The sequence below is a fragment of the Saccopteryx leptura genome, chromosome 2 (genome assembly GCF_036850995.1).
Source record: "Saccopteryx leptura isolate mSacLep1 chromosome 2, mSacLep1_pri_phased_curated, whole genome shotgun sequence".
NCBI lineage: Eukaryota > Metazoa > Chordata > Mammalia > Chiroptera > Emballonuridae > Saccopteryx > Saccopteryx leptura.
This window is the reverse complement of record NC_089504.1, coordinates 206,211,810-206,237,664: the sequence shown is the minus strand read 5'-3', so window position 1 is coordinate 206,237,664 and position 25,855 is coordinate 206,211,810. Positions and strand designations below refer to the sequence as shown.

Here is a 25,855-nt window from a genome sequence, read left to right as displayed (position 1 = left end):
AGTGAGTTCCTCAGACATTTATTATAAAAAAATTTTGTATCATGAAAAAGTACATTAAATAATAAAGTATATAGTCTTTGTAACCAATGACATCAAGAAACAAAAAGAAATTTTCATATAATAAAAATTAACTCATGCATTCCACTTATGCAAAATTTAAATCAAAATTTGCTCATAAATATAAAACCCCAAATTATAAAACTTCTAGAAGAAAACATTGCGGAATTCTAACTGTATTTAAGTTAGACAATGACTTCTTAGACTTTATACAAAAAGTACTATTAAAAAAAAACACAACTGAACTTCATCAAAGTAACTTGTGCCGCCTAAAAGGCAGTGTTAAGAAAACAAAAAAGTCAAGCCACAGATTAAGTGAAAATATTTCTGAATGACGTATCTGATAAAAAATTGTATAAATAAAGAATTCTGAAATTTCAACAGTAAGAAAACAACCCATTAAAATAAATGAAAGGTTTTTAAAGGTATTTTACTAAAATAAAAATAAAATAAGGTTGAGTGGTAAGCAACCTGCTGCTCAACATCCCTAGTCATTGCACAAATGCAAATTAAATTGTCTTTATGAAACCATTGTACAGTTAGAATGCCTAAACATAAAAGATCTGACCCTGATATTTCAATGAGGATGTGGAGACGCTGGCGTGCCCACACACTGATTCTGGGAATGAAAAATGGTACAACTACTTTGGAAAACAAACTGACAAGTTTTTGTTCTTTAATTTTATTTACAAAGATACTTATTTTGGCAGAGTTAGTGGTGGGGAAAATATGGAAAAATTTTGATGACTTATTAGTAAAAAAATTATGTAAGTAACAGAAAAATTTGCAGTGTTTTATTCTTTTTAAGCTAAACATATACCTACTACATGATGTAGCCATACCTCTCTTGGGCATTTACCCAAGAGACATAAAAGTACATGTTCATACAAAGACATACAAATGTTTAAGGCAGTTTTATTATAAGCCAAAAACTTGATATTCACCCAGATTGTTATGGGGTGAATGGATAGCAAATTGTGAAATATTCCTAAAATTGAGTATTACTAAGCTAAAAAAGAATGGAGTATTATTATATGAAACAACACTGACTAATCTTGAAATAACTTTGTTGAGTTTGAAAGAATGCACTGAAATGTGAGTGTATACTACATAATTAATTTTATATAATTCTAGAAATTTGTTGGTAATAGATATATTCACCATTTTTAAATTTCAATTCTGGTGACTGTTTCACAGATTATAAATATATTCCACTATACATATTCTATTTAAATATGCAATTAATTATATATTATACACAATTCAATAGAACTGTTAAAATGCATGCAAAATAACTGAAATTAGATTAGAAGATTGGTAATAAAAGCTGAGAAATATCCTCAAAGAATAATAAAACTATTTGGATTATTTAACCTCAATAGAAAAAAGTTAAGTAGTAATAATTATCAAATAAAATACCCTATGCAACTGGGGTAATGAGACATTTGTAAAATATAATTAAAAACTGAAGAAATCATTCTAAAAGTTATTGACTTATTTCTGTATATAAAACTCAAATATATACCTTGAAGCAAGAAAATATTACTTCTGTTCTTAAAGCACTAATGAACTAGTCTATGAGATAATTTCACACATAAATGAGTAATTTCAAGTCCATGTGGAAGTTATACTGACAGATTGCGTAGATGAAGTAGTATTATAGCTCAGCTGGAAAAGTCCTAAATATCTTGACTTTCACCAAAGACAAAGATTTTGGAATTTATGATGGACCAGAAACTGACTTAGCTATCCTCAAAGTAACTTTCTGCATTGATAATTTATGTCTTGAACTCACAAATTGGGAAGCCTACTGTGATTCCCAAAGGGCCTCTCTCCTTGATAGTGTCTTTGAGATTTCTCACTCAGATTTTGGTGGTTTAAACTGAAGACATATTAAGCAAAGAAAACAAAACAAAAACTCATAGGCAGTATGATGATTACCAGAGGGACAGCAGGGTGGGGAGTGTAGAACAGGATACAGGGCAATAAATGGTGATGTAAGGAGTTTTCACTAGGGATGATGAACACACAATACAATATACAGGTGATGTATTATAAAATTGTGCACCTGAAACCTATATAGTTTTATTAATTAATGTGACCCCAATAAATTCAATAGAGATGATAGATAATAGATAGATGATAGATAGATAGATAGATAGATAGATAGATAGATAGATAGATGATAGATAGATAAACTAAAGGCACAGCACCACCCTTGAGTGTGAGTAGGGCCCTGGGGGGATCTTGCACCCACCTTATGCTTTTCTAAAGCCTTTCATAGAAGACATTATGTTCCTTTGAATGTACTTATGAAATTCTAAGTAAAAGAGAAATACACATTGAAGAAACTATAAGAAAAAATAAGTAGGAAACTCTATTAAATGTTCACACAAATTATTTATCTTGAGGAGAAAGGCAAAAAGATGTACATAAATATTTTTAGGAGATCTATCTAGCTGTTGAATTTTCTTTTACTGAAAATTTCTAAATTATTGGTTGGATAAGAGTTACAGAGAAAAAATATATTTTAGTTTTCTGTATTCTCAGACTGCTAATCTTTGAAATTTAATGGTGTCATTAGGGAGAAAAACACTTAACAGAATGTTAAAATATTGTGTTTGAAAAATGTTTGTTTATTGACAATTCAATTACATATTGTATATGATTGTTATCAATTAAAAATCCTCTCATATTTTGAAGACTTTAAACTGACAAAATATATTTCTGCATGACTGTCAATTACAATATATTATTGATATACAAGAAGCTACTTCACTTTATATTCACATATAGCTTGTACATTATATAATGTTGCATAACATGTTTTAAAAAAGTCTGACTTTATGTTTTTTATAAAAACAAAACTATTTTTTCCTAGTGTCTGAAATAGCTAGAAATAGCTAGGAATACAAAATCCTTGCCTGAGGGTCATTGCATTAACAAAGTGTACTGTGCAATCAGACACCTATTTGCACAAATATCTTTGGCCACTGTAATCACTGTTGATTCTAATGCTCAAAGGAAGATTAAAGGCACAATTGCTTTAAAATTATACAACTAAGTGCTTTCATTTACTCTTAGTTGTTGCTGCCTCCATTATCCCAATTTGATTTGGCAGGTAGTAGATCATTTTCCATAAATTTACAAAAGATTCAGAAAATAATGCATCATTAAACCTTAAAAACATTTTATAAAAATAACTCTATTGGCTATATTTTAAATTTAGAAGTTATTTCCAGGCCTTTCATCAGTGTGAACATATTCCAAATGGCTTTGGAGAACATTCTATTTTACTAAAAAGGCTAGGAGTCTGATGGGGGGAGGGTGGGCGTAGGCTAAAGCAGGAGAAATAATTTGATCCTCTGTTTAAAGAATATACCCATGATTTGTGTATAAGCAAATGTGTATGTAATATAATCTAGTAAAAATGCCCTAGAATTTATTGAAAAGATGGCTAGTCAGTTGAGCAAATATATAATAATGCTATAATAAGTTCTAAAAATAAATAAATAAAGGTTGGAAAGTTCATCTTAAATCCAAAAAAGATCATGCATAAACACATTTAAAAAGTGGAAAATATTTTAGAACTATCAAGAGTACATCACTATTTTTTAGATGATGGAAATCAAGTGATTAGAAATATAATATTGAAGTCATGTGGCAAGATTTCTCTCAAATTATCAACCAGATGTTCCTGTAAATTTACCCACATTCTCACCCACTTTTGACTCATTTTCTCCATCTTCAGCAAAAAACAACAACAAACAAAAAAACTCCTCCTTACGCTCAAAGTGATTCTTCCATACAAGTATACTAAACTCTACACATACTCTCTAGTCCTTAATTCGCTTTGCAATGTTTCCCACTTAATAGTCAATTCCAACAAGCTGAGGCAATAGGTTGGTTACCTTCACCACTTTCATTTTTCAATGAATTTCTATGTACATTTATTTTTCAAGTCATTATAGTCTGAATTTATCCAGGCAGCAAAATGATACTGTTCACCCTAATGTCTCATGTAATCTCATCATTGCTCCATTCAGCAGGTTTATTTACTGATCACTTCTGCCTGCATTCACAGCACTGGAAGCCTAGAATCCACACTAGCAGTCTTCAAATTACCCTCGGCTGCTCTCACCTCTGAGACACACATGTCACATAGAGCAGTGGTCTCCAACTTTTTTTGGGCCACGGACTGGTTTAATGTCAAAAAATATTTTCACGGACCGGCCTTTAGGGTGGGACGGATAAATGCACAAAATAAAATTATGCAACTGGTGTAAAAACTGTGATATTTTTAAATATAATTGTAGAACTTACGATGTTCATTGGGCTAAGTTAAAGGAGGAACGAGCATGTCCTCATTATTCAGGCTGTATTTAAATTTGTTATTCTGACACGTTTCATGTCTGACATCAATATGTAATATGATAGGTTCAGGCTCGCTACCAATCATGAACCTACGACAATAAAAATAAACATGAATCCACTGTGTACTCATAGGCAACTTTATTAGAAGTGTCCTCTTAACATCATACCAACAACATAACATGAGTAACATCCTCTCTGCCTCAAACACTTTCCAGTTGCTATGGTAAATATAAAGTGCATAAAAAATACAACTCACCATTGTTATGAATATTGTAAGTTAAGGGTTATTTATTATAATTTTTATATAGAATGAGAGATAGTAGCCTATCAACAACCATAACGCTAAATCAGTGGGAGCCCTGAGCTTGTTTCTCAGCAACAAGACAGTCCCATCTAGGGGTAATGGGAGACAATGACACCCGAAGTGTGTTGCTTATGTCCAGTCTATTCCGTAATTTTGTTTTGGTTGCTGTCACTGCAGAAAATCCCGCTTCACACAAATAAGATGTCGGAAATGGCAACAGGGTTTTCAGTGCTTTTGTGGCGATCTCGGGGTATTCTGCCATGACTTTAATCCAGAACACCAGCAGAGTTGTAGTCTCGAACATATTTTTAAGGCTGCCATCATTTGCGATCTCCAGTAGTTGATCCTCTTCTTGCATAGACACGCTGGTTTCACCTGGTTTGTTGACAAATGGATCACGGATCCATTCCTTGGCAATTCATGGGTCTTTTGTGGTTGGGAAGTAGCGTTCAAACTCTTTTAAAAGCAAATACAGGTGATCGTGCACCAGCTGGGACAATGAAGGCTTGGGCTCAGTCTCTTCCAAAATTCCCTCGAATGTTTGAAACATGTCAAATATACCCCTGTTTACGCATCGTCCCCACAAATCCAGTTTGGCTTTAAATGCAGCTACTTTATCTGCCAACTTGAAGACAGTTGTCATTTTCCCCTGAAGTGACCGATTGAGTTCATTGAGGAGGTTAAATATGTCGCACAAGTAAGCGAGTTTTGTGACCCATTCCTCGTCACTGAAATGTACTGCTAGCGGTGACTTTTTTTCTGAGAGAAATCTCTGCAGCGGCTCTTGTAATTCAAACACTCTGGCCAGGGACCTCCCTCAGGGTTACCATCTTATTTCTGTGTATAAGAGAAGGTGTCTGTGCTCTGCGTTCATTTCCTCACAAAGCTGCTTGAACATGTGCGAGTGAAGGGCGTGTGCTTTGATGTGGTTAATAACTTTAACAACATCATTCAATATGCTGTTAAGTTCCGGTGGTATATTTCGGCTAGCCAGCATTTCCCTGTGAATGACACCTTGCATAGACTCGCATTCAGATGCAACCTCCTTAATCCGAGTAGTTAAACCAGACATCCTTCTGGTTATGGCAGCAGCTCCATCTGTGCATATGCCGACACAAGAAGACCATTGCAATTTTCTTGATATATAGTCATCCAATGATTTAAATAGTTCTGCGACTGTAGTTTTGGTTGACAATGATAGTGCACATAACATATCCTCATGCATATCCTCCTGATAAAGATAACGCACATAAACAAGTAGCATTGCCTTGTTGTCAATATCTGTAGTTTTGTCAACCTGGAGAGTGTACCATGGTGATTTATTAATCCTTTTCAACAATTGTGATTCAATGTCCTCTGCTATTTCCTCAATGTGCTGTGTGATGGTGGTAGCCGAAAGAGGCATCTATGCTATCTTTTTAACCTCAGACTCTCCTAGAAGTTCACGACAAATGTCTTTAGTGGCTGGAAGGATCAATTCTTCACCAATGGTGAATGGCTTCTTAGCCTTAGCAATACAATTAGCCACCAAGTAAGATGCTCTCAGTGCACTCGCATTTATTGATGTAGTGGCCACCAGTAATTGCTTGTCTTTTAAAGTAGAGTGCTTGGTCTCCAAGTGGCAGAGCAGTTTTGAAGGCTTCATTGCCTCATTACTTAGCCGGTTGCCACATATTATGCAGAGCGGCCTTGGTGCGCAAGAATCACCAGTTGCGATAAATCCATACTTCAAGTAGGACTCATGGTATTGTCTGTTAAATGAAGCCTTCTTTTTCTTCGAGATCGTAGGTTCTTCTGTCTCCTCACTGGTCCTTTTCCACATCTCAAAAAACCTTTCGATGGAATTTTGTTTTTCACTCATTTTGCGGGTTTAATTTTAGTGGCAACGTATCACGTGACGGAGACAAGCTTCAAGAGTGAGTCTTAGACGGATATAACAGAGGGAATCTGGTCATTTTTTTTTAAATTCTTTTTCTCTTATTTTTTGTATTTTTCTGAAGCTGGAAACGGGGAGGCAGTCAGACAGACTCCTGCGTGCGCCCAACTGGGATCCACCCGGCATGCCCACCAGGGGGCGATGCACTGCCTATCTGGGGCATCGCTCTGCCACAATCAGAGCCATTCTAGTGCCTGAGGCAGAGGCCACAGAGCCATCCTCAGCGCCCGGGAAAACTTTGCTCCAATGGAGCCTTGGCTGCGGGAGGGGAAGAGAGAGACAGAGGGGAAGGAGAGGGGGAGGGGTGGAGAAGCAGATGGACGCTTCTCCTGTGTGCCCTGGCTGGGAATCGAACCTGGGACTCCTGCACGCCAGGCTGACGCTCTACAACTGAGCCAACCGGCCAGGGCTGAATCTGGTCATTTTTTAAAAATAAAACATTGTTCAGACTTAAATGTAAATAAAATGGAAATAATGTAAGTTATTTATTCTTTCTCTGCAGACCGGTACCAAATGGCCCACGGACCGGTACCGGTCCACGGCCGGGGAGTTGGGGACCACTGACATAGAGGCTTTGCTTCAAATACTATCTGATTATACACTTTGCTCTTCCCTTCTTTGTCTTTTGGCACAGGCCCCAAGTCTTTCTTATTTGAACTCATTTTGTCCCTGCCTCTATCTTTCCGTCAAGTTCTTTTCTCTCGAGTTTCTCTGCTCCTCAATATCTATTCATCTTTCTCTCTTGATGATCATTCCTCCATGACCCAGCACTATATACTTTTCAACTGCATCTCCACCTAATCCCTAAACCAACTAATACCAACATCATTTCCTCCCAAAAATATTAGATTTCAGTAACAGTTAAGTTTTTTGTTCTCTTTCAACATCTTACACTCTTTGCTCTTGCAGACCCTGTTCTGTCTGCAATATATATCTGGAGCTAACTTAGGTGCATTTTCTTATTATAACACAGTCTGAATATCTATAAAAAGTGCACTTACTATATGCTATTATATAAGCTACACTATGGACAATAAGGGACTTTAGTAAATATTAAGTTATTGAGATAAAACTATAATTAGTGTCTCAAGGGAAATGATGCTCTAAATGGTTTGTCAGTATTTGGGGCATAACATAGTGTGAAAACATTGCCACCACTTCACATATACCTGTTCAATGAATATACAAATGCATTATAAATTAATGCAGTCAACGATCTTTTGCTGAATTTCCAATATCTTAATAAAGTGATTAAAAAAACATAGGAAAGTGGGATTTTATGATGTCTAATGCACACTCAGGATAGTGATTTTAAAAGTACTACGACATCAGACAGTGTTTCAACTGCTTAAGTAGGAAAAACCACTAGCAGTGCATTGGTCTGCTTTTCTGTGATATCAAATGATTTTAAATCTCAGGGTTTAAAAAAATGTACTTTCTTCTTATTGTGCTACATCTCTCTGCGCCTACAAGTCAACCTTGTGGCCCTGCTCCTAATGTCCTCACCAGGGGCCCAAAGTGAGAGAAGTTTCTTTTTGGATCATATTAGTTTCATGGCACAAGAGCAAGAGAAGAAACATGAAATACTTCTTGAAGCTTCATTTCAACCTTAGTGTGTATATCAAGTCTGCTTACAGGTAATTGGCCAGAGCAAGCCACATCATCAGTCGTGTGGGGATGCACATTCTTCCCACTAGTAGTACCACACTTCACATAGCAATGAGCAGTGTGTAGGAAGAGGGATAAATATTTGTGAAAAACTATACTAGGCATTGAGAAATATGGTAAGAAGGTCACAGAGGGTTTTACAAAGCAAAACAAAACAAAACAAAAAAATACCATTTAGTATTGCTGGTACTACAGAGGAACTCAGAAAGGCCATATTTCGACTACTTGTTAAAAAATAGAGTATATATGAAAAGAAATAGAATGTGAGAAAAAAACTTGCAAATAGCAAACAATAGAAGAAAAAGCAGAGCTTCTACCAGAGCCAGGATTTCACCAGAAAGTAGTAACTGAGAAGACACAGGGGCAGAGGTGGATTTAAATGCGGGTGCACCAGGCATGCGCTTGGGCCCCAACTTCTGGAGGACCCGGCAAAACCCCAACTTTATACTTTTTCTAATGACACAAAGTTTGGTTTCATATGTGCAATTTGAATATTAATAGTACATAATATTTTTTATTTATTTAAAAATATGGTTAACATGTACTTTTTATTTTCCCTGTTTTTCTCTTTATTTTTAAGGGGCCCAATATTTTCTTCTGCACCCACAGCCTCAATTAACCTCTGCACAGGGAACTGGAGCATTGGGTTGGAATTCACTGTACTTGAGGGAGAAGGGGAGAAACCAAAAGGTCCAGCATACAGTGTACATCATCACTTAAGATAAAATCAGTTGCAATTCTAGTAACTCACTTTCTTATTGTTTTATTAATAGTTTAAAATATATGTATCAAATATTTTAAAATTATTATCTTAAGTAAATTTATTGGGGTGACATTGGTCAGTACAATTATGTAGGATTCAAGTGAACAATTCTATGATAAATCATTTGTATATTGCATTATGAACCCACCACCCAAAGTCAAATCTGTTACAAAATGAGGGCTTTGTAAATATCAGCGATTATTATTAAACAGGCAACATATTTACTGTATTTAATTAAAAACTTTGTTTTTAATTATAACAACTATGTCTACTTAGATGTAGAATAAAATATACTAGATTGTTGTTTATGTCGTGAATCCTGACATTTTTCTCATTAAACATGTAACATAAAACAATACTGTCCCACTCTTAGTGGGGAAAAAAATCAGATGCAACTGAGAGAGGAGTTACAATATAAACTAGGAAGAAGGGCATAGAATGAGTCACACTGTATAACTGAAGAAAAAGAAGGTAATACAGATACAGGTATTGCTTTTGTATTGTACTGTTGCAGCCTCAACCTTCTCATGGAAACCTCTTCAAGAGATTTTATAACAAAGAAATGATACAAGGATTCGTTTAAAGAGAGGTCAAGATTTAAAAAGAGCCAGTTAGGCCCTGGACGGTTGGCTCAGCGGTAGAGCATCGGCCTGGCATGGGGGGACCCGGGTTCGATTCCCAGCCAGGGCACATAGGAGAAGCGTCCATTTGCTTCTCCACCCCCCCCCTCCTTCCTCTCTGTCTCTCTCTTCCCCTCCTGCAGCCAAGGCTCCATTGGAGCAAAGATGGCCCGGGCGCTGGGGATGGCTCCTTGGCCTCTGCCCCAGGCGCTAGAGTGGCTCTGGTCATGGCAGAGCGACCCCCCAGAGGGGCAGAGCATCACCCCCTGGTGGGCAGAGCGTGGCCCCTGGTGGGCGTGCCGGGTGGATCCCGGTCAGGCGCATGCGGGAGTCTGTCTGACTGTCTCTCCCCGTTTCCAGCTTCATATTTTATAAAAAAAAAAAAAAGAAAAGAAAAAGAGCCAGTTAGCAGGATGAGTCAATAAAACTGGAGTCAAGTAATTTTCTGCTGAAGTAAAGGCAGGATGCGAGGGAAAGCACAGGTGTCTGGGGGATTCAGTCAATACAGGCCCACAGCAGGGTCCAACTGTATCACCCAGATGGAGAATAAATTGATGGCTGATTTTGTTAACACTGTTATTTTGAAGAGAAGAGGTTCCAAGGATACTAAGGCAGCAGAGTTTATGAATATAAAGAGAAAATGTGACCAATTAGCACTGGAGATAAAGCACTGCATAAGAAAAGGAGGTCAGATTAGCTTCCATAGCTGAGTCTGCTGGAGGAAAGTGGGATGTGGAAAGAGGGTGATTGGTTTGGGGAAGGTCAGGGTGTTGCAGACAAAAAGGACATAACCAATATGTTTGATTGGAGTAACTCTAAAGAACGCATTTCAGTGTTTTTCTCCTGTGTACTTTTTTTTTTTTTTGTATTTTTCTGAAGTTGGAAATGGGGAGGCAAACAGACTCCCACATGCGCCCGACCGGGATCCACCCAGTATGCCCACCAGGGGGCGATGCTCTGTCCATCCGGGGCATTGCTCTGTTGTGACCAGAGCCACTCTAGCGCCTGAGGTAGAGGCCATGGAGCCATCCCCAGCGCCCAGGCCATCTTTGCTCCAATGGAGCCTTGGCTGCAGGAGGGGAAGAGAGAGACAGAGAGGAAGGAGAGGGGGAGGGGCGGAGAAGCAGATGGGCGCTTCTCCTGTGTGCCCTGGCCAGGAATCGAACCCAGGACTTCCACACGCCAGGCCGACGCTCTACCACTGAGCAAACCGGCCAGGGCCTCTCCTGTATACTTTGATATAATAAATACAAACCTATAGAACTGAATAATTCCAGTTTGAACACAGCATAAAAGGCTTGATGATTCAAATTCTGTTAAATGAATGCATTCATACCTGACTCACCCTTCCTTAAAAATAAATGTAGTCATAAACATACAAACAGGTCATTTTAGTATGAAAACAAATTAGAATGTAGTATAAATGTATTAAAATAGAGATTACAATAGCAGAATGGATATAAATGGTTAACATGCTATACTGCTAGATGACATTTCCTTATTAATATCACACTGAAGTGAATTTTTTAGTGTAAAAAGGTGGCATAATTTTATATTTATATACATAATAGGAAATATTTGTAAATCTTAAACTTAGCACTTTTTAAAGAACTTTACATATATTAACAAATAATATAAGCCCCATTTTTAAAAGAGAATATTCAGTGCAAGGATTTTCCCATGATAAAATACACTTATACCTACCACCTTAAGTTATTTTGAAAACAAACACAGTAGACAATAATTAATAATTAACAACAGTAAGGCAATAATAAAAATAGCTACTGTAAGTTAGCTTTGGTTAGTACATACAATAAAAAGAGAAGGAGATTAGAGATATTTACAGTGACAGTTACAGACACAACTCCATATTTGAACCTATCCTTCATGCACTAAACTCTTCCTGTTATATTGAAGGTAAAAACCATTACTAACTGTGGTGCTCTTAATAAAGAAAGAGTCTTGCCAGGCTTCACACCTAGAAAGACTCTGAAAAGCTAGATATTCTCTGAAGACCTGGCACCTTGGTTTCCCCTACAAGCATGCGCAGTTTCTACCAGCCTGCCTAGATTTTATGTCCAATATTTCATGGACTATTATATTATTCAAAAATTCCATTTAATTATAAATAAGGAGAGAAAATAGCAGTGAGTTAACAATTTCTTTCTTTTTTGAGCATAATACTGTGGTTAAACTACCTCCATTTCAGGAATAGGACAGATCAAATAACTCCATTTGATCTATGTTATATTCCTGGTATTCTCCAGCCTCTTCAAGAAACTGCAGAGATAACTCATGGGGGAAGAAGAGGAAGATATGGACGTAGACACAGTTAGTTTTCTCTGTCCCTTTCCTAAATAATAGGACATAGATAACTTTAATTTTGTCTATTCAAAAATTATATAATGCTTATAGGATCCTGTGATTATAGGTACTGCTTATTTGGTATTTTAAAATAAAAGAAAAAATAAAAATGCATTTATATAGTGTTACTACCACTATTACCATATGTCTGAAGCATAGGTGGCTTATTGATCAATGTTTAGAGAGGAGGAACTGGTCCATAAAAAGCTTCCTTTGCCAAGAAAAGTGGTTTTGATTTTGTCTTGAAGATAATGGGCAAGAAGTTAACGGGAAACACTGAAAATTCTAAGAGTTGAAAAGTCTGATTGAGAAGAGGTTGGAATTGTGGGATAGAGAGTAGAGAAAACAATTTGTATCAATTCAAGGGAGAAAAACAACTGGAAAAGGCAGAGGTGTTATGGAAGGCAGGATGACAGAGACCAAAGTATATTTAAGATGTGAAAAAAGCCTGACCAGGCAGTGGTACAGTGGATAAAGTGTGGTATTGGGACGCAGAGTACCAGGTTCGAAACCCTGAGGTTGCTAGCTTGAACTATGGTCATCTGGTTTGAGCAAGGCTCACCTGCTTGAGCCCAAGGTTGCTGGCTTAAGCAAGAGGTCACTCGGTCTGCTGCAACCCCCCCCCCCCACTCTGACCTCCCATCAAGGCACATATAAGGAAGCAATCAATGAACAACTAAGCTACAGCAACGAAGAATTGATGCTTCTCATCTCTCTCCCTTCCTGTCTGTCCCTATCTGTCCCACTCTCTGTAACAAAAAATAAAAAAATAAATAAATAAGATACGAAAAAATACAATGGTCTTGTGTTGATAACAGATTAGATTACCAAAATGGGAACAAGTAGAATAACATTAATATATCTGTTGGTCTCAGAAAATGTCACATTAACGAGGGCAGGGTATATAATAAGAGAAACCAAGTTGGATGAAGGGGATAATATCATGATGCCAGAAACTTAGCTATTAATGTTCCATTAACACTTGAGAGAGTAACCTTATAGATTCAATTATTAAATTTGAGATAAGATGCAAATACTATGAAATATATTAGTTTAAGCAACAGTGACAAGTATTTTATGTAATATCAAAGTAAACCGAATAATAATACTTTGGTATGTTTCATTTGGAATTCTTTCAACAACTACAAAGTCAGCAAAGGCAGTTCTTCCCTCATATAACCTTTGAGAAAGAAAGGAACAATGCTAAATAAGTCATGGATCCTGCCCTGGGGTTATCATAAAATATTCCATATGCTATTACAGAGGTGGGAAGATTTCCTCCAGGCATAGAAGTTTATTAGAGAAATCTTAAGTGCTGATTTTACATGGTTGCCTTTTTAATAAACAGATTGTTAAAATGAAACAATAGAATATGTACAAATTATTCCCTGCTTACCATTAACAATAACGATGATATCACGGAAGTCAATTTCACCCCGAGCCTCAACTCTTCCTTCACATCTGTATATACCTTCATCACTTTTATTGATGTTGAGAATCTGCAGATTATTGTTGGCTAACATAGCGAACCGATCTGGAAGGTAAGCAAAGGGGAGGAAATGATATCAGCAATCAAAGGCAGAGTCCAGTGAGCTTTCAATTGCTGAGAGTTAAAGTATGGCACTTGTCTGACACTATCAAACATCTCTTCAACAAACAAATTCAAATTTGAAAGTAAAATGTAATTTTGAGACTTCAATTTTTCCACTCCACATTGCCTCGTCACACCTTTTCTCTAAAATATATTCAAGATTTTATTTCCACATAAAATGGTTAGGCTATTATTTTCCCCTTGGTACTTAGAATGCAGAAATGATACACCAAAGAACAATGAGGGGAGGTGTTCATACTGCAACTATGAAAACATTTTGACTGCAATTACTGTATAGAACAACTTGGGTATTGAAAAGGACTAGAAAATTGATTGAATATCCTTTCTCACACAATAATCAAAGTAATAATTTGCATACCCTGAGGAAGCAGCTAAAAAAAAAATATATATATATATATAATAATATTCAAGTCACAAGAGAACATATAAAATGCTTGTATCTTGAATTTATTTGAAGGATGATTGTTCAAAATGTAAGACAATACATTTTAGGAATGAATAGTTTTGACTTCATTAAAATTATTTCAAGGTTCCATTTTATGTGTATGTGTGTAGACATGCATTCATATCAAAATACGCTGTTATGGAGTATATATTAACCAATTACTTAAAATAATCTGGTTTTCCAAAGCAGCATCTCAGCCTGACAGTATTTTCCATAATATCTGGTTTCAGTTTTTAATCATCACCATTTTGTTGCATATTAAGACTTTCTTCTGGCCCTGACCAGTTGGCTCAGTGGTAGAGTGTTGGCCCAGTATGTGGATGTCCTGAGTTTGATTCCCAGTCAGGACACAGGAGAAGTGCTAATCTGCTTTCCCACCCCTCCCCCTCTTGCTTCTCTCTCTCTCTCTCTCTCTCTCTCTCTCTCTTTCTTTCTCTTTCTCCCTCTCTCTTCCCCTCCTACAGTTATGGCTTGATTAGAGCAAGTTGACTCAGGTGTTGAGGTTGGCTCCATGTTCTCTTCCTCAGGAGCTAAAAAGAGCTTGGTTGCTGAGCTATGGAGCAATGCCCTAGATGGACAGAGTATAGCCTCCTAGTGGGCTTGCCAGGTGAATCCCGGTCAGGGCACATGTGGGAGTCTGTCTGTGCCTCCTCTACTCTCAGTGAATAAAAAAGAAAAGAAAAGAAAAAAGACTTTCTTCCTTCTTTTCAAGTAAAGAATGTTACGATATCTCGTCCTATTCTGAAACATGTTGTGAAAGCAATGACCTAAATTTCATTAGTTAACATATGCAATAGATATCACTGAACATCATCCATTTGCTCATATTATATTTGAGGTACCTTGATGAGTTAGAGACACAGTCCACCATCATTGAGCCATTATTTTAAGGGAGATATTTCCTGTTATACTCTTAGTTACTTTTAAGAATTGTTCCAGTGGTGACTGTTCTTCCCTTACCTGCAGGCCTGAGAAAGAAATGAGGGCAAACATGAAAGCCATATGAGAAAAAGCTAGAGCATCTTTCGGCCCTGAATTGCTGAATGGCTGCATTAGCAAATGTACTCCTATTGCCACTTGGATGGCGCATTAGTGAGAAATAGCATTTATGATATTAGGCAATTTATGACTCAATTCAGATTTGGGGTTCACTTGTCATAGCAAATCACTGGTGCAAGGGGACAAGTTTGGGATAGAATTACAAATTGGGCAGTGATCAGACTACAGGAGGTCATTGGAACAGTTAAGAAAAAGCTAATTAATAAAGAATAAAAATGGGCCCTGGCCGGTTGGTTCAGTGGTAGAGCATCGGCCTGGCATGCAGAGGTCTCGGGTTCGATTCCCGGCCAGGGCACACAGGGGAAGTGCCCATCTGCTTCTCCACCCCTCCCCCTCTCCTTCCTCTCTGTCTTTCTCTTCCCCTCCCGCAGCGAGGCTCCATTGGAGCAAAGATGGCCCGGGCGCTGGGGAGGGCTCCTTGGCCTCTGCCCCAGGCGCTAGAGTGGCTCTGGTCGTGCCAGAGCGACACCCCGAAGGGGCAGAGCATCGCCCCCTGGTGGGCAGAGCGTCGCCCCCTGGTGGGTGTGCCAGGTGGATCCCAGTCGGGCGCATGTGGGAGTCTGTCTGACTGTCTCTACCCGTTTCTAGCTTCAGAAAAAAAAAAAAAAGAATGAAAATGTGTAGATTCAGAGTTTCTCTCAGAGAAAAAATACTGAATATAAATCTACAGACAAGAGATTTTCAGGCCAGGAGTTATAGATAGAGTTAATCTTAATGATTATTTTGTCTTCAGTTTGAACCTAAGAAGAGAGAATAAAAGGTTTATGAAGATGCTTTCCTGTGATAAATTTTCTCACCAAAAAGAAATACTGATGAGAAAGAAAAGCAATATGCAAGAAATTTTAAAGTATAATTCACAGTAAGTCCTGCGGTAATTTAGAAATCCTAAAAATTTATATTATTCCAAAGTCAACTAAAAGATCCTTGATTCAAGCATGTGGCTGAATGTTAAACTAAGAAGCAACTATAAGTTTTTTTAAAAGTTCAAATTTAGAAAGAGATGCACCTAATCATATCTAGATCATTGTAATAGTATATATTCTAACTTATTAAAATATGTATCATCCTTTAACTATGTATAATGTTCATTAATGATTATACTTTAAGGAAATAGTAAGGGGAAGCATTATTTTAATGATGACAGTAACACTTGATATAAACAGTGAAGAACAGTGAATTAGAATCTACATAATACATATTTTGGTGGAAATAAAGCCATGTTTCTTCCAACTGCAGAATTGATTTCCAATAGCCTTGTATATATCATTTCTACTATCTGAGAGAAAACTTAGAACTTTAGAAAACTAGTAATCACCTCCTAAATCTGAATACATACCATTCTATAAGTTTAATTATATAAAATCTTTCCATACTTTAAACACATTACAAGAAATTTGAATGTCAACTTCTAAATATTTGTGTAAGGTCCCTGCAATGATGGTCCTAAACTATCAAAGCAAAGCAGATCATTAATGTGTTTGCAGAAATATTTGAAGAAAGCAATGCTTCAATCAATCACACATTAACTATGGATTGTAGACATATTTAACTGTTAGAAAATAAGTAGGGGGAAGCACCTGTCTTCCTCAATTATAGAAAAACCCTTGTTTTCATTATTGCTGTAAGAAAAATAAAAGAGGTAATACCTAATAAGGTATCTGGTTATGCTTCTTTAAGCAAATTCTTTACTAAATCTTTTCATTCCACAGCCACAGATGGTTTGTCTCATCTACTTGTATGAGCTCAATCACCATCTATATTTTGAGACAAAATTTTTCTTCAGACCAGACCAGCACAAGAATGCCAGAACTGTTTAACATTCTATCTAATGCATTTACTGAGAAGGGTTGTTAAGTGCTTCAATCTCAGCATGTTTAGCTCACTCGCTTCACCTGCAATTTTTCCTATAGTACTCTCCGCCTCTGTCTTCAAATGTATTACATTGAATTAATTGTCTAAGGTAAATATTGTAAGTTACAAAACTATTTGCCCAAGGGCTATTTCTTACATTAACTTTGACTTCTCCAGCTCCCACAGTCTGCATACCCAATCAAATCCATGTCCTATCAGCCCTCCCTTTATCATTCCTTAGTCTAAGTATCTTTCTACCTCAGCAGTTAATTCATTTAGGATTTGAATTGTTCTCAGTACCTAGAATTTTGCCTTGATGCCATCCAATTCATTTTCATCACAGGAGCACTAATAATCTCCTCAAATATATGTCAGGTCATGTCATTTCCTTGGTTTAATTCCTTCAGTGATGTCCCCTTTGGATAAATTCCAAATGCCTTAGCCGATATGTCAAGGCTGTATTGACTGGACACAACCTTCATTTCCAACATCCTTTCTTATTAGTTCTTTATTAACAAATCATACCATATCTTTATTAGAATAAGTATTCTAGTTGTACTTATTCATAAATTCTAGTTATAACAAACTTATTCCAGTTTCCAAAAAGTACCATTCATGCTGTTTTCACCTCAGGGCAACTATATATGGTGTTCTCTCACCACTCTTCACCTGGCTATTTCCTTTTCATATTTAATGGTCACTTCTCTCTTCAGCAGGCATTTTGGACACCCTTTGGTGCTTTAATTAGCTTAGGTGTTTGTTTTTTTAATCCTCTATTCCTGCACTTTCCTTATCAGAGACATCAGCATATTGTGTTTTCACTGATTTACCTGTTTATTTTTTCCATCAATTATTCGTATTTTGAAGAAAGGAAACTTGTTTACTTTGTTGACCATGCATAACCACCATTTAGCATACCAGGTTCATAAATATATTAATAGTAGGTGTTCAATAACTGGTGAATGAATCTTATGCTAGAATTAGATCACATGAAATTTGTATTGAATAATACAATTTTATCCATAGTTTACAATGCAAAATGGGTATTTTGCTAGGAAATGATCAAACCATTTAGGAAGTTTCAGAGATAACTTTCAAACTAGCTGTGACTGAATAGGCATCTCCAGTAGTCCAGTTCCTCTTTATCAAAAGTAAAACAAAGCATAAAAGTATTATTGCCTATTTCCCTCAATAACATGTTCTGAAATCTGTGTTGGTTGACGCTGTAATAAAATAATTAGTTAAATCTAGATCCTTTAAAACCAGATAATCTAATTTCTAGATTCTTTAAAACCAGATAATCTAATTTCACTACCTCATCAGGGTGACAATGAATGTCAAGAAACTTTTATAACAAAGTGTCACCTTTAGTCCCTAATTGCTTGGGTTCTTTAGCATTTGATCTCCTACCAACAATCCACATGGAAAACTTCACCTCAAATGTTCTGTTGGAACTTTAACTCTAAATATCTGCCACACAACTGCTACCTAAAACATGCCTAATAAGATGGCCATTTCCAAGTCTTCATTGTTTCATCTAGACCAAAACTTGACTCCTATACCACACAGAGCCTTTAAAAATTTACCTGAGAACACTACATTATTCTAAATCCCATACATGTTCCTTTTTTAGTTATGAGTCTAATCTTATTCCAGATGCTTAAAAAAAAGATAAGATACCATGTGAGGTATAATTAGATGGAGAATATTACATCTTGTAAATCCACTATGAACATACAAATTGTTGGATAATGAACTATGTGTTAAGTTCTTCCAATATTAAAAGGCTAAAAAAGTATGTTCTTCCTCATCTACATCCTTTACATCCTAGAATAAAAGAAAAATGGTGTTCTTTTTCATTAAAAAATGATTTTGCCTACCATGAAACTCAGTTACATTTCAAGTTTAAATCTAGTCTAACCACTCTCCTCATATTAGATTTTTTTAATTCTAGATATAATCGAAATGCATATAATTTTGTTAAGACTGATTCTCACCTGACTAGGCTGTGGTGGAACAGTAGATAGAGCATGGGATCTTAGTTTGAAACCCCAACGTTGCTGACCTAAGCACAGGCTCACCAGCTTGAGCACGGGGTCTCTGGCTTGAGCATGGGATCACAGACATGACTCCATGGTTGCTGGCTTGAGCTCAAACATCACTGGCTGAACTCAAGGTCACTGGCTTGAGCAAGGAGTTACTCGCTCTGCTGTAAGCCCCCGAAACCCATCAAGGCACATATGAGAAAGCATGAGATAAACAACTGAGGTGCTGAAACAAAGAATTGGTTCTTCTCATCTCTTTCCCTTCCTGTCTGTCTGTCTCTATCTGACCCTCTCTCTGTTTTTCTGTTATAAAAAAAAAAAAAAAAAAAAAAAAAAAAGATTGATTCCCAAGACTTAAAACCTCAATAGGAAGGAATAAGAGAAAAAAATGTGATTTATTGAGAAACTGAGAATTGACAGTCATACATTCATTTAACAATTATTTTCCTAATGTATTATTTAAAACTCTCAACCACTTTTTTAAAAAAATGGATATAGTACTTAGTTTGCATTGAAGAATCTGAATTAGGTACAGAGCAGTTAGAAAAGCTGTCTTAAGTTTTAGGACCAAATAAAGCATAGAGCCATAATGGAACTGCATCTTCACATCATTCCATCCTGGCCAGGTACTAGGGGAATATGTATACACTGCAGCCTGGAGGCCTCACTTCTGTATCACTGCAATTGACTGTCAATCACTGCTTTGAGGCTTTTTTCTATGCATCTTTTAACAAACTATAATTTATTTCAAATCCTTCTTATAATTAAGGTTTACAATAAACCAGATATACACTTGAAACCAAAATTAGGCAATCTGAAATGTTTAGACATTGTCATTTAATTCCCATCAAAGAAGTGTCTTTTTGTTATTATTAAGAGGCAAAAAGCTGAAAATATATTGCATAATTTGTTCATGCAATTAGTTAATAAAATCCAAAGCAGTTTTCCTGAAAGAAAATAAGAGGAAATAAAATATTATTTTTCACTAACTTATTATGGGTTTTACTCAATAATGACAAGCTTTGAAAATATCAAATAAAAAAATCTCCAAATTAAAAAGAATTGACTATTAAATATAATTATAATACATTCTCTGTTTATTTTTAAAAATAGCTACTCTGTTTTCTTTCCTTTATGCTGTAAAAGTTTCATCTCTAAGAAACATAAAACGGAATCATCCAAGATGGAAATTATTTTAAAGGATTCAGTTATCATGTACCTCTCTGAAATGTGGGTGCATTGAAACATATTCTAAATTGAAAATGCTCCCGAGGCACAATGGTAAAGTAGCACAATGTAAGCAAATTATACTTTCAATATAAGCTGTCATATTATTCTGGATTTTTAGCTCAGTTGGAATCAAAACCATAAAGACCATTTGAAGAATGCACTTTTCTTTTTTTTTTTTCTTTTTTTTTTAATAATTTTATTTTTTTAATGGGGTGACATCAATAAATCAGGATACATATATTCAAAGATAACAAGTCCAGGTTATCTTGTCGTTCAATTATGTTGTATACCCATCACCCAAAGTCAGATTGTCCTCTGTCACCTTCTATCTTGTTTTCTTTGTGCCCCTCCCCCTCCCCCTTTCCCTCTCCCATTCCCCCCTCCCCCCCCCCCCCCGTAACCACCACACTCTTATCAATGTCTCTTAGTTTCACTTTTATGTCCCACCTACGTATGGAATAATGCAGTTCCTGTTTTTTTCTGATTTACTTATTTCGCTTCGTATCATGTTATCAAGATCCCACCATTTTGCTGTAAATGTTCCGATGTCATCATTTCTTATGGCTGAGTAGTATTCCATAGTGTATATGTGCCACATCTTCTTTATCCAGTCATCTATTGACGGGATTTTTGGTTGTTTCCATGTCCTGGCCACTGTGAACAATGCTGCAATAAACATGGGGCTGCATGTGTCTTTACGTATCAATGTTTCTGAGTTTTGGGGGTATATACCCAGTAGAGGGATTGCTGGGTCATAAGGTAGTTCTATTTTCAGTTTTTTGAGGAACCACCATACTTTCTTCCATAATGGTTGTACTACTTTACATTCCCACCAACAGTGTATGAGGGTTCCTTTTTCTCCACAGCCTCTCCAACATTTGCTATTACCTGTCTTGCTAATAATAGCTAATCGAACAGGTGTGAGGTGGTATCTCATTGCCGTTTTGATTTGCACTTCTCTAATAGGTAAAGAAGATGAGCATCTTTTCATATATCTGTTGGCCATTTGTATTTCTTCCTGGGAGAAGTGTCTGTTCATATCCTCTTCCCATTTTTTTATTGGATTGTTTGTTTGTTTGTTGTTGAGTTTTATGAGTTCTTTGTATATTTTGGATATTAGGCCCTTATCTGAGCTGTTGTTTGAAAATATCATTTCCCATTTAGTTGGCTTTCTGTTTATTTTGTTATCAGTTTCTCTTGCTGAGCAAAAACTTCTTAGTCTGATGTAGTCCCATTCATTAATTTTTGCCTTCACTTCTCTTGCCTGTGGAGTCAAATTCATAAAATGCTCTTTAAAACCCAGGTCCATGAGTTGAGTACCTATGTCTTCTTCTATGTACTTAATTGTTTCAGGTCTTATGTTTAGATCTTTGATCCATTTTGAGTTAATTTTTGTACAGGGGGAGAGACTGTAGTCCAGTTTCATTCTTTTGCATGTGGCTTTCCAGTTTTCCCAGCACCATTTATTGAAGAGGCTTTCTTTTCTCCATTGTGTGTTGTTGGCCCCTTTATCAAAAATTATTTGACTATATATATGTGGTTTTATTTCTGGACTTTCTATTCTGTTCCATTGGTCTGAGTGTCTATTTTTCTGCCAATACCATGCTGTTTTGATTGTCGTGGCCCTATAATAGAGTTTGAAGTCAGGTATTGTAATGCCCCCAGCTTCATTCTTTTTCTTTAGGATTGCTTTGGCTATTCGGGGTTTTTTATAGTTCCATATAAATCTGATGATTTTTTTGCTCTATTTCTTTAAAAAACGTCATTGGAAGTTTGATGGGAATTGCATTAAATTTATATATTGCTTTGGGTAATATAGCCATCTTGATTATATTTATTCTTCCTAGCCAAGAACAAGGTATATTCTTCCATCTCATTATATCTTTTTCGATTTCCCTTAACAATGGTTTATAGTTTTCATTATATAAGTCCTTTACATTCTTTGTTATGTTTATTCCTAAGTATTTTATTTTTTTTTGTTGCAATCGTGAAGGGGATTATTCTTTTGAGTTCGTTCTCAATTGTTTCATTGTTGGCATATAGAAAGGCTATTGACTTCTGTATGTTAATTTTGTATCCTGCGACCTTACTGTATTGGCTTATTGTTTCTAGTAGTCTTTTTGTGGATTCTTTGGGGTTTTCGATGTATAGGATCATATCATCTGAAGAATGCACTTTTCTATCTATTATCCATCTGTATCTTACCACAATATTTAGAATATGTAGGTGTCTTTGAAAAAATAGTGTCAGAATAATAAACAGGATTCATATAGATATTATTTTATATTTACAGAGAGTGAGCCCATAAAATCATGTTTGAATTATAATACATAGAATTTGCATGCATTCATTTTTAAAAAATATTTTATTTATTGATTTTTAGAGAGAGAGGAGTGTGAGAGAGAGAGAGAGAGAGAGAGAGAGAGAAGGGGGAGGAGCAGGAAGCATCAACTCCCATATGTGCCTTGACCAGGAAAGCCCAAGGTTTCGAACCAGCAACCTCAGTGTTCCAGGTCGACGCTTTATCCCACTGCGCCACCACAGGTCAGGCCAATGCATTCAGATTAATTACTTCATTTACTTAGTATCCTTGTATGTATATGTAATATTTTTCTTGGATAAAGCAAGGGCCTGGAACCTTTTTCTGTAAATCCCAGATGATTACTATAGGATTTATAGGCCAAACCATCTGTCACAGCTGCTCAATCCTGTCCCTAAAACAGCCACATGCAATATGCAGAGATTCTGCATGCCTGTATTCTCATAAACACCTTACAAAAAACAGCAAGGGGCTGAACTTTTCCTGGGTCTATAGTTTGCCATTTCCTGATTTACAGCTTTAAGGTTCTCAAAATAGTCGTCTAATGATTACAGTCAAAATTTCAATTTCTATATTTGGTCAAGTAGATTCAGTCCATTAAAAAATTACAATATTATTAGAACATATAACTTAGGATGTTACCAAAATACTAACTGTCGGAAATAGCAGTGACTTCCTCATTATAATACAACCAGCTGACAACAGGTGCAGGTGAGCTGCTAACGTGGCAAACCACTTCCGCATCCTCTCCTTGTTTGAATTCTTGAGGCGATACCACTTCTCTGAAGGTGAGTTTTTCTGTATCAAGAAAGTAAAATAAACCATAAAAGTATTATTGCTTACTTCTTTCAATAATCTGTTCCAGAATCTGTTGACTGATGCTATAATTAAATAATTAGTTAAATGTAAATCCTTTAAAATCTTAAACCAGATAATATAATTCCTCTCACTGGTAACTTCCCCCATCATTGAGAAGAAAGTCTGAAGTGCTTGCTATGCCTCCACAACTTTGATCCCATTTCTCCCCTCTCTTCCTGTGCTCTGTGCTCCATTTAAATTGTCATCTTTTCAATTCCTTCAACGGTCCAGGTTTGTTCTCACATTTTGGCATTTGCTCTCTCTAAATTCCTTCAGATTTCTACTTGACCTCCAAAGATAAAATAGCCGTCTCCCTTCCCACTGCAACTCTCTCTGTGTCTCCACACTACTTAATTTCTTTACTATAGAATTCCATAGAATGGGGAGCTAGCTTCTACCTATTTTTCAAAGCTTACAAATTGTTTGATTCATCACTAAAATATCAGCACCAAGTAGCCAGTGACATTTCTTGTTTTAGTCATTACTGAGTGTCTAGAAATTAAAATATTGTCTGCCACAGAGTAGATACCCAATATCATAGGCACCTAATAAATGTGTACAATTAATAAATGAACAGAATATGTATGCTTAATAAGAAATGTTCACAAAAGTAACTTGGTTTTCTTGCCAAGAAAAAATAAATGTATTTCTTTACCTTCACATAAAATATCAGAGATCTTCCTTTATATTATTCCTTACATTATTTAAAGTAAGAAAAAATCTTTCTGAATGTGAAATAGGTTCAGTAGGGGTCACATAAAAAAGAAAAATATTTTCTCCTTGAGGAGCTAATTGAGGGAGGGGGTGGAAATCAGGAAAAATGAGTGCAACAATGTGGCAACAAATTCCCTTGGTCATCAAAGAGGAAGTCATGCTGGGGGGATACATTGGTTTATTAAGAAATCCTTTTCCTAGAATAATAAAGAAACAAAGTTATAAGGAAGAGATGCCTTATAAGCTAGTATTCAAAAATCTTTAGAATTTTTCACTGGTAGAAATGCTAACTATCACATAATAATTATAAAGCATTATTCTTAGGCCTTAAGCAATATAAATGAATGCAGTCTTGAAAAAAACTCTATGTAAGAGGTAGGTACTATTATTATATCCATTTTATAGATGAAGAAACTAAAGACAGACAGGTTAGGTGGCTGCTTAGGACCATAAAATAAGTGATACAGCCTGGTTTCAACCCAGAGAGTCAACAGTGTTCTTAAATAAGGTGATGACTGCTAAACCTGAGAAGAGGGAAAGGCTTGTAGGAAGCAATAGATCTCAAATCATAACATGAAGTGTAAGTGTGCTGAAGTATCTGGCTACATATCACTGCCCACTAGATGAGTTTAGGGAAGTTTTCAGCTTTTCTCTGTCTACTTCCCTTACTGGCCCTTTCCCAATTCTCATTCTATACTGGACACTGCTATCACATAAACAATTTCAGGTTCTAATCATGACCTTTTATTTTAGAGTAAAAAAGTACTCTAGGTATTTCATACCACTAAATGAAGTACTGTGTTCTGTTTCCCAGCAGAATCTTAATGGCCTGAGAAAATGAAAACTTTTCCATCTATATGATATAACCAAGGTAATTGGCTCCATATGGTCAACTATTCCCTATTATTTATTCTATTTTAGAGATGCACTGTGAGTGTTAGTTTTTATTAAACACATTTTACTTTGAATTTTTACATAAATACAATTTCAATCAAGTAATAAATGCATGACTTACGGTAAATTTCCAAAACAACTGTAGCTTCTTGTGTCTGTCCTTTGGCATCTGTTGCTTGACAACGATATATCCCTGCATCTTCTATATTTGCATTGTAGATGGTTAATCGTGACCTGACACCCTCCTTTTGCACCACTACTCTCTGTGTTGAAATTATCTTCTCTCTTTGAGGATTATACCAATCTATACTCTCAGGCTCACCAATTGCTGCAGTCAGGGAAAAGAAATGTTTGAAAAAATATGTTTCAAGTGCTTGTTTTCACATTGGCATGCACTTATTACGTAACAACTTTTAGCAATTTAGAAAAAAATATAAATAGAAAATGACTGGAAAGATGAAAATCTTACAAAATTGAAAGTAAACACAAATGTTAGAACACATGTTCATCTTATTTATCTAGCATTGAAGATTCAATCTCATTTGAGTAAGCAAAACCCAAAAGTTCCATAGAAAACATCCACTATGATATTAAAACTATGATAGTTGAATCTTTACCATAGTAATCTATGGACTATAGCAACAGTAAATTATGAAACTGCTTTGGCCATTGAGTCAGATATATATATATATTTTTTTTTTTTCATTTTTCTGAAGCTGGAAACAGGGAGAGACAGTCAGA

The 25,855-nt window shown here is 36.1% G+C and overlaps 1 protein-coding gene across 2 annotated transcripts in view; it reads right to left on the bottom strand.

Moving 5' to 3' along the window:
* Positions 1 to 25,855, bottom strand: part of NCAM2 (neural cell adhesion molecule 2) — a 562,390-nt gene that overhangs the window by 240,078 nt on the left and 296,457 nt on the right. For both annotated transcript variants that reach the window (XM_066369923.1, XM_066369924.1), the window contains exons 3-5: positions 25,236 to 25,442; positions 23,303 to 23,446; positions 13,483 to 13,620 (exon numbers count right to left, since the gene is read on the bottom strand). In XM_066369923.1, the coding sequence (XP_066226020.1) occupies positions 13,483 to 13,620; positions 23,303 to 23,446; positions 25,236 to 25,442 (489 nt within the window). The remainder of the gene's footprint in view (positions 1 to 13,482; positions 13,621 to 23,302; positions 23,447 to 25,235; positions 25,443 to 25,855) is intronic.